Source organism: Primulina huaijiensis, chromosome 3 (assembly GCF_012295235.1).
Source record: "Primulina huaijiensis isolate GDHJ02 chromosome 3, ASM1229523v2, whole genome shotgun sequence".
NCBI classification, from domain to species: domain Eukaryota; kingdom Viridiplantae; phylum Streptophyta; class Magnoliopsida; order Lamiales; family Gesneriaceae; genus Primulina; species Primulina huaijiensis.
In genome coordinates, this window is record NC_133308.1 from 5,891,761 (window position 1) to 5,902,284 (window position 10,524).

General features: G+C 32.1%; 1 protein-coding gene across 2 annotated transcripts; it reads left to right on the plus strand.

Moving 5' to 3' along the window:
* The first annotated feature begins 4,117 nt into the window (after positions 1-4,117).
* LOC140973353 (uncharacterized) lies at positions 4,118-8,027 on the plus strand. 2 transcript variants are annotated; one of them, XM_073436076.1, is made up of 9 exons: positions 4,118-4,340; positions 4,532-4,636; positions 5,390-5,451; positions 5,560-5,796; positions 5,861-6,028; positions 6,128-6,177; positions 6,920-7,052; positions 7,302-7,339; positions 7,735-8,027. In XM_073436076.1, exons 1-9 carry the CDS (start codon positions 4,319-4,321, stop codon positions 7,778-7,780), a joined length of 861 nt encoding a protein of 286 aa, XP_073292177.1. In that variant the 5' UTR covers positions 4,118-4,318; the 3' UTR covers positions 7,781-8,027. The 2 variants fall into 2 exon arrangements, with proteins under 2 accessions (XP_073292177.1, XP_073292176.1); XM_073436075.1 differs by having other exon boundaries at positions 4,120-4,340; positions 7,709-8,027.
* The last annotated feature ends 2,497 nt before the right edge of the window (positions 8,028-10,524 follow it).

Here is a 10,524-nt window from a genome sequence, read left to right on the forward strand (position 1 = left end):
GAAAATAATATTAACATTATGATTCAGTGATGCTGAATTGTGGCACAGTCCTGCAAAATACACAAAAATTATGAAACAAAAATAATTATATATTAGTTAGTATTTCGGTGAGAAATCATAATCATTGTTAAAATTGATATTAACTAATTGACATGACGACTTTATTTTATTTCTTACAAATCAATCGCTAAATAATAATGATAACACTTTTTTTTGTAAAAAAATTAATGATATCAATAATAGAAATATTTTTGACAAACGTACCATTGTGTTTCTTGTCTTTTCTAGTCTTCTTTCCTCGCATGTGTTTCCAAATCTAAAATGATCTAAAAAATATTTTGGAATCATTAAATCAGCACAAAATTGTTAAAAAAATAATATTAAATAATGCACATTACCGTACAATTGACATGAAGAAAAACATATACTGCTATTATCTTGATGCATTTTCTCATTGATGGCGTTGCTTTTCTCGAATGGTGGGTTGGTCCATCTCATTTCGAATTCTGGTCATTCTATTCATCTCTTTCGTCTTTGACGTCGGACTGGATTGGGTGTTGTTCGAATGGTGGTGTATCCCAATAGTGATCATCTTGAATAGCATGAAATCTTCATTCATATGTGTTTATGTATTCTCTCATCTCGAACCATGGCTGCATAAACATAGAAGGATTTAACCCAAAGTGCTTTGCCGTACAATTTGCACGAGAATAAAAAATTTCAAATATTGACCATTTTCCACAAGAGCATTCATGCGTTGTTATTGTGGCAACTTGGACATGTTTACCTCGCCCTGGACGCCCCCCGATTTTCACGATTGCCTGCTTAGCTTTGATCTCGATCTGACTTACACCGTGTTCGTTGGATCTCACAGACCATTTATCATATTTATGGAACACAGTCAGACCAATGTTGGTTATTTTGGATCATATGTTGACATCTTGTGATGCTGTCCATAAAATATTCTGCACGTCATTGGAAAGTTATCTTAACTATTGTTATAATCGGAAGCCGACAAGAACCCTTCAGAACACCGTCAAGACACTCAGATATTTGTTGTCATGATACCAAAGCGCCAACTTCCATCATGGGAAAGAGCCAACTTATGTTTATCAATTTAAGAAAAATATGTGTGTATTTGGTTGCTTGTTCTTAATTTCATTCATTATATCGTCAAATTTTCGAACCTGATGTTGTGATACTGCTTGCCAACAAAGGTTTTTAGATGAACATTTTTGAATTGTGAGTTGAAATTAGAGCAAACATGTTTAAGGCAAAAACAGTGTGCACCACATGGATGATTAAAGTGAGGTATTCTTTCGATAGCACTAATGATGGCTTGATGTCTATCAAATATAAGACAAACTCCTGGTAGACCGTGAATAACATTCACACACAAAAGATTCAAAAACTATTTCCATGAATCATATTTCTCATCATCCACAAGTGCAAACGCCAATGGTAGTACTTGATTGTTGGCATCTAAATCTACGACAATAAGCATTTTGTGTTTATACTTTGTATATAAATGAGTGCCATCAATGCTAATAATTTTACGGCAATATCGGAACCTATCTACACATGGTCATAAAGCCCAAAAAACATAGTTTAAAACTTTTACTGATGAGTTGCATGTTAGAAAATGCCTCACTTAAGATATGAAATTTCATAACCATATTTTTCTTTGATACTTTGTTATTTAAGCTCGCAAGATAGATTGAAGTGAACAACACCAATAAGATCATAGGCAATCAATGTTTCTGTGGTCAATCCCAACTTGGCTATAGATACATATGTGTCGATTACCATATTTAGTGATTTAAAAATAACCCATATTTGCTTTCAAACAAGCCTGGAGGCCCCATCCACAATTCATGATCGATGACCTATTCTTGCAACATACTTTTCATGTAGTCAGCGTGCTCTCAACAAAATGATACTCACGTGTTACACATCTAACAGAAAATTCTTTAACAACTGCAATCATTTCTTTTTTGTTTCTAAAAACCATGTTTTTATGTAATTCTCTTTTTTGGGATTGTAGAAGCTAGAATGTGACCCACATGACACACTGGCTTGCTGATCAAATCATATCATGCTTAGGTCTTGTGTAATACATGGCATGTACAACTCAAGAACATTTGTTAGTGCATTATTTTCGATGGTCTCACATTCAATATATGTACTGCACATCGGAATTAAGACCCAACATAAATTGTAAAGTATTATCATCAAGGACAACATGTGTTTATACTAAACACGATATGTCCATATATGAATATTTAGTTGAAAAGTTCAACCTAGATTTCGTGTCATCGATATCTAACTTCCGATGAACTGTTTCAATAAATTCACATAATGTCGTAGATCTAGTTATACGAATTAACTTCACCCCTTTAATTCAATACTATAATTGATTGTTCCATGTCTTACGATAACATTGCCACCAATATATAAAATTATCGAAACAGTGTCCATGCCTGCACTTAAATATATCAAACAACAAAATAATAATTTAAATAAAAACATGTTGAGTATTACAATTAAAAAATAAAATCCATATTTTCTTAGAAAATATGATATTATCAACATATATATAAAAACAAAACAAAAATTCTCATTAAAAAACCATAAACAAACAACAAACTAATTCTTATTGATTTAACAAAAAACGGAAGATCTAAAACATAATAATTCATTCCTTTGACTAACAACAGAAAACTTAGACCTATATGTACATAATATTTATATATAAATAATTATATACACACAAATATTTATACTGTTATATAACAATATAATGTTACTAGCTACTTTGCACACGCGGTATGTGTGTATAGTTTTTTTTAATAATTATTGAGAGATTAAAGTAAAATTTGATAAATTATCGAAGAACTAAAGTGCTATTTGAATTGTTGTAATTTTAAAAAAAATAAAAACAAAAGTGTTTGTTGGAATAAAAAAAGTGTAATATTGGTATCACATTAAGGCACAATTGGAAGAGCAAAAAACAGACCAAGACACCATTTTTGTCTCTATTACAGATATTCTTAATAATAGTAATAAATTATATATATATAATTTGTATATACGAATTACATACATATATATAATATTTAATGTACGTACATTTAAAAAATTATTAAATATTTATTTAATAATATTTAAATAGAAATTATGGTATATAACTCAATAATTAGAAAGTTATGGATGATGTGTTTTACCGATGACCAAATCTTCAATTTTTTTTTTATCAAATCTATTCATGATGAAAAAATTGCGGATAATTTAAATGAAAAATATTGTTGAGTTGCATATAATTTTAAAAAATAATTCATAATGTTAAATTACAGAAATTATGAGATATAATGAAGAACTAGAAGTCGTGGATGATTTCTTTACTGATGATCAATTTATCCTCAAATCTAACAAAGAAGAACAATTCATGGATTTTGCATCTAAGTTAAGAGATCTTTTCATATATATAACCAAAAACATCAAATGCACACACTTGTATGCATTTTTTTTAAAAAAAAAATTACGTCCTTTTATCCTCATATAAAAAAATCCGTGATTCAGATAACAACAAAAAAAATAAACTATTTTTACAGAATTTTCGGTATTCGCAGTCATGATAAAAGTAATATTTTGATACATCAAAACATCTATTAAATTGGAACCTGATTGATCAATAATTTAACTTTTCAGTTAATTCAAATCAAAATTTGTAAATATATACAAAATAGTGTAGTTAATTAAAACAAGAGTAGGTCTTTTGTGAGACGGTCTCACGAATCTTTATCTGTGAGACGGGTCAACCCCACCAATATTCACAATAAAAAATAATATCCTTAGCATAAAAAGTAATACTTTTTCATGGATGACCCAAATAAGAGATCTGTCTCACAAAATACGACCCGTAAGACCGTCTCACACAAGTTTTTGTCTTAAAACAAATATCAAAACAAATATCCAGATTTTTAATTGTTTAAATAATTAAAATACAATATTTGGAAGAAACAAAAACAAGAAAGCTCTAGTTTTAAGAACACGTCCCGGTAAAAAAAGGCAGGAATATTTCTATATTAAAACTACAATTTTGCCCCCAGCCAATGCGACTACATATACAAAGGGAGCAACAACGAACGCACGCACGCGCGTATACATGGATGGCGTCGCTTCTTTTCCTCCGGCGGTTTTCAGAGAAATCCGTCACTCCTTTTTAACGGTGCTCATCCAATTATTCGTCCTGCAAAAAACTTGAAACTAGAAAAGAGAGCAGTATCAACATAGGCCTCACTTCGCCGATTCATTAGCAATGGCTGGCGACTCCTCTTCCGGTAACAAATTATTTCCATTTTCAGAATCATTTGATTTAAGTAGGTTCCTTTNGTTTTTTTTTTTTTTTTTTTTTGCGCAGCTGATTTGTCAGATCTTTGTATGTACTTTTCAGTTTCCCATTCTTTTGTTTCTGTTACGAGATTGTGCATTTTGTCGTGGCTGATTTGTAATCTGAATGCAACATTATTAGGATCGGGCAGATCAAAATGGGGGATCTCGCCATCCTACGCTATGTATCACTTTGGTACGAGTGGAATATCTGTTGCTGCAGCAACCGGGATTACTCATCCATTAGGTTTTTTTTTTCTAGATTCTACCTGTATTTTGCTCCAAATTTTTTGTTTGATCGATATTTTTGCTAAAGGTTTCTCTGGTATTGTTTTGTCATAGTATTTTGATGACAAACACGATGCTGTTTATAGTTTTGCTTACTTTGAGTTGTATACAATATCTATTGTCAATCAAACTGGAGTTTAGATTGAATCCGCTCAGCTTGAAAAAAATAATAGGGAACTACTTCGGATTGTTGCTGGATCCCTGGTCAACAGGAAACATCGGCACTCGAATCAGTTATTTTGGCCAATCCTAATCAGATTAAGAATCCTGGATGCTGGAAGCTTTAATTTTCATTTATTTAATGATGCATATGAAATTTGCACTACCATCTGAGATTCTGAATATTGACAACACACTGTAAATAGCTATCAACCTCGAGTTTATTCGTCATCGAGATTTGTGAATTACTATTTGGACTATAAGGCAAAAGTACTGTTAGATAGGAAAAACTAAGTTCATATTTAGTCATCTACAACTTACAAATTTATTGATTTATTTTTTGGGGAAAAGTGTTTACCTATTATCCATCTCATACCATGATATTATCAAAGTTCTGAATCTAGTAAAGCAGGGTGTAGGTTGAGTCTATAAGATACGGTTTGAGTTGTCCAAGTTATTGTCTACGTGGCTCGTCAAATTAGAAATGTTAGTTTGAGACTTGAGTTTTATCGTTTGATTTAAAGTGTATAATTTAGCTAATACTGGAATGCAGATGTTCTCAAAGTTAGGCTGCAAATGCAACTTGTTGGCCAGCGAGGTCCATTGATTGGCATGGTGTGTAATCATGATTTTATGTTTCTATGATCAAATTCTTGTTTCATAATAATATAGGCATAGGAGGAGAGATTCCTAACTCTTGTGTTGATTTGTGGTGGTATGTAGGGAAGACTCTCTTTGCAAGTTGTCAAGAATGAAGGACCGAAGTCTTTGTACCTGGGATTGACTGCTGCATTAATGAGGTCAGTTCTTTATGGAGGTCTCCGTTTAGGATTATACGAACCATCAAAGTATGTCTCTGAATTGGCTTTTGAGTCCACCAATGTCTTGGTGAAGATTTTTTCTGGCGGATTCGCTGGCGCTGTTGCAACCGCACTCACCAATCCAGTGGAAGTTTTGAAGGTACTAAAGTTAAAGGTTTATTTACCTTTTTCTGAAAATTTTTATTTTTTCTACTTTTTCTCAGGTACGGCTGCAGATGAATGCGAAAACCGCTCGTGGGCCTATTGAGCAAATGCGAAAAATTGCTTCAGAAGAGGGGGTGGCAGCTCTTTGGAAAGGTGTTGCACCTGCAATGACCAGAGCTGCTGCATTGACTGCATCGCAACTGGTGACATATGATGAGTCCAAGAGGGTTAAGTCCTGGCCATTTATTTTCACTCTATTTTAGTTGATTTTAATCTTGAATTTAGTGTGAAATGGCCCTTTGATCTTCCAAAATTTACAAATGCAGGCTTTGACAAGACGGACCTCTCTTCAGGAAGGATTTTACCTTCATCTCTGGTAAACTATCATTCCTTGTATACATATAATTTGTTTCCATTATATTGTTTTGTGGGTTGTTTCTCTTAATTAATTTGGCACTGTTTGTAATTTCCACTACATTAAATCTGTATGTATCACATTTGAAGCAGAAGGATTTTCCAATTGTGCTGCCACTGAAAGGTCCTGCTGCTCACTCTAGAGTCTAGATTAAAAATGGGAAGGCATGAAATTTCGATATTTTAGGAACTAGACTGCCCCTTAAATTCACCCAACTGCATTTTTATTCTTCTCTTTTATACCACAAAGCGTTGATGTATGTCCTTTTCCATGCAAAACTTTCATCTTAGATGAACCAAAAAGGGCTATATGAGGCAATGAAAGGAATTTGATGTCGTATTCCTTCTTATATGTTCAGAAGTACCTGTAAATGGTGTCTTCAAATGAAACGACCTCTTTTCGTGAGTAAAAAAGCATAAGAAAAGATTGTAGAGGCAAGGAGCAAAGAAAATTGAGGAATAAGTTAATTCCTAAGGAATTGGTCATCAACTTAAATTTCCATGCTATGATATAACTTAAATTGATACAGAGATAAGTAGTTCTGTCTTAGAAATTCGAAATGTTCTCATTTACTTGACTTTCGATGCATTGATACCTCAACTCTATGAAGTGATGTATTCTCTGGCAGTATGAGTGTAGAATGTAATTTTTTACATTACATACTTTTTCAGCTGTTTCTGACTTTAGATTTCTTCATATGAAGTGCAAGTACGATAGCAGGCACAGTGAGCACGATTGTGACCGCTCCCATTGATATGGTCAAAACCAGACTTATGCTGCAAAGAGAATCTAAAAGAGTTGGAAGCTATAAAAATGGAATCCACTGTGCATATCAGGTTGTGTTATTTTTGCTTCTTTATTTATACTCAGTTTATATTTATATATTTCGTGGATTGATCGTTCTTTTATTGATAACAGCCACCCTCTATGCAACAGAGTTTGCTAGTTTTTGTTTCCGCTTTTGTCGAAAACTTGTTACCATGCTGTTTTTAGATACAAATTTTCCATGTGCTAAGATGTTTGAAATGCCTAGGATGGTGGTATGCTAGCCTGCTTGTCTGATGCCACATTGTTTATGATTTCAGGTTCTGCTAACAGAAGGTCCTCGGGGTCTTTACAAAGGGTAAGTTCAATGTGTAGTCATTAAATTCACACCCCACTATCCACCCCATAAATCAAATATGCTCGGTTGCCAGCATTGGCTGACGTTGAATTTCCAGAACTGATTGTGTTATCTATGTGCAATTTTCTGAAAATGCAAGGATTCTTCCCCATATCTATTGCCCCCCGTCCTGTCTTGCCCCTTCTCGCCATATTCTTGGGTTCATCCTTATTTGAGGGGGCGATTTTTTCTGTGCTTCCGGCTGGATTGGTCTCTATTTACATTTCATATTCCTATGCTACACATTTTCCTAAACCCATTCTTTTTCATCTTGATAGCCTTCATTAATGTTCTGTTCTTTTATTTGATAACATCCTGAAAATCGACCAGGGGCTTTGCCATTTTCGCAAGATTAGGTCCACAGACGACTATAACCTTCATACTCTGCGAGAAGCTGCGTGAGTTTGCCGGGCTAAAGGCGCTTTAAGCCATGAAAATATATTCACAACTGATACAAGCAAAACTTTTTATCGATGCCTGCTAAAAAAATAGTAATCGATGTCTAATTGAAAATAGATTCATGATTTGTCCTTTTATTTTCATCGAATCTATCAAGTATGTAGCTCATTTTAGTCGTTGTATGTTTATCAATAGGTGTCTCTCTTTGGGGAGACATTGTATGTTTACGTCATCGTTTTATTTGTTAAAACTATAATTTATCTTTCACAAATTTCGTTGAGAATAAGGATAAAGTAGATTGCTATGCTTTGACCTTTCTCATTGTTCGTCATTATACTGTTAACAATTTCGTATGAATGACATTTTATTTCCATCCAATGATAATGCGCCGAAACAAAGAAAATGAAACTTCATCGAGGGAAAATGAATCATTTGTCAAATGTTTGATTTTAAGGTGCAAAACTTTATAGAGTAAAGAGTCAAAGATGAAAACTTTGATCCAACTATAATAAAAATTAATAACATAAATAAAACAAACAAACCTCTTTCCATTATAATATTTTTTAACTATAAACCTAAGCCTATTATTAATTATTAAATTTTAAAAGGTGAAATTTGAGTTGTCAAGAATTTGCATGCAACGATGGATGAATTAGTCAATTCTTGTATAGGTGGTGAAATCTAAAATATTATACAAATCCCAATTGAAATAGTATTATATATATAGTTAGTGTGTACATATTATATTAATATATGTTATTAAATTGAATTTAAATTTTAACTTTTAAAAAGGGCCAAGTAGGAGGGCGTGGGGACAAACATAATGTGATACCTGGGAATGTATGTAATTTTGTAATATATTGGCGGGACAGTCTGGCATCCTTATCCTTCACCCCCATTTTATTCACTTAACCACAAATATGCCATCCGTCTAAAAATTGAGGAGATCGGTACCGTTGCCAACTGAGAACGGGTCAAAATCCGGTTAGATTTTTTTAGTTTACTTTGACTCTCTGCATCTCAAGTTTTAGGAATTTTTTTTATTTTTATATGTTTTATATATTTGTAATTTTGGTTATTTGTGTTATACAATATGAGTTGTAGTTATGTATTTTTTTTATGGCAAAAATTTATATGAGACGATCTCACGGGTCGTATTTTGTGAGACCGATATCTTATTTGGGTCATCCATGAAAAAATATTGCTTTTATGCTAAGAGTAATACATTTTATTGTGAATATCGGTAGGGTTGATCAGTCTCACAGATAAAGATTTGTGAGACCGTCTCACGAGAGACCTACTTTTTTTTTATAATTTTAATAATTTTTTATTGGAATTTTTTATTTAACAGTCTGTACATGAATGTCACGTCGACTTTATGTCAAAAAAAGGTCAAAATTATAAATATATTTAAACTAAAATTTGATAACATAAATGATCCGAATGTTGACTCGAAAATACAAATTTCTCCAAATGTTCCTAAATCAATTTTTGCGCAAATTTTGGAAGTTTTCTTTTTCCGGTTATTGTAAAATATCTTTGTTCCGTTTATAACTTCCAATACTATTTTTCTTTAAAAAAAATTAATAGCTAATTTTCAGATTATTTTAAATAATCCATCATTTTTTATTGATTTTATTTTTTTTAATAAATAATCAATAGTTTTTCTCTATTTCAGCCGGGATTGTCAAGTATCAATTGATCAATGTCAGAACATTTTAATTTTTGTATATCTTTTTTATGTGTCTCTTTTCAAGTTGAAATGTGAAAGATGTCACGTCAATTAAGCCGATGCCCGCTAATTAAGAAATTATTTTCCCACTTTATATAGAAAGAAAAATAAAATAGTTACGAGATGAGTAGCTATCGTACCTAATTAATGCCCTCAATTATTATTAGCAAGTGCTTTGTTTTCTAGTGTGAATTATTAGCAAGTGCTTTGTTTTCAAGTGTGGATCCTCTCGGCGCCGCAATTTTAATTCCCCCCATCCAAAACAGACGTCTTGATTGACTCACTATGCTCTGTTTTCGACTTGGTAAAATGTAATTTTTACAATTTTTCGTCATAAAGAAGAAGCTTGAGAATAAAATCGATTTAGTAGATGCTATCCATATGAGTAATGTTATCATTCATTCAGTACATCGCACGTGTGGTGATCGATGAATCATGACAACTCATCTGTATATCATGACTGAAAGAGTGATCATAATTTATTAACTCAGCACACATATATTATGTGTTGAGCGGATAAGAACATTATCTATGTGAATAGCATGATCAAAATGTCGATTACAATTCTTTTGTTTTGATTAGAATACAAGATATTTTTTTTTTTAAAGATATATTTAATTCCCCGTCTCATAAATAATTAGATAATTTTATTATCTTTGTCTCCATTAATTTAATTTAATATCCTAAAAATGAATCGTACCCAAATACATGAATTCATTGTATATAGGAGTCCAAAGACATAAGAAGTTATGGTTAAATAAAAAACTATTATATTATTTGGCACAAAAACTCTTTTGAGACGGTTTCACGGATCAATTTCGTTGGTCAAATCTCTTATTTGAGCCATCAATGAAAAAATATTAATTTGTTATGTTAATAATATTACTTTTTATTGTGAATATCGGTAAAATTGACTCGTCTTACAAATAAAAATTCATAAAACCATATAACAAGAGACTTACTCAATATTTGGTACAAAAAAATGCAATTCACTTAATTTGTATTATCTCTTTGT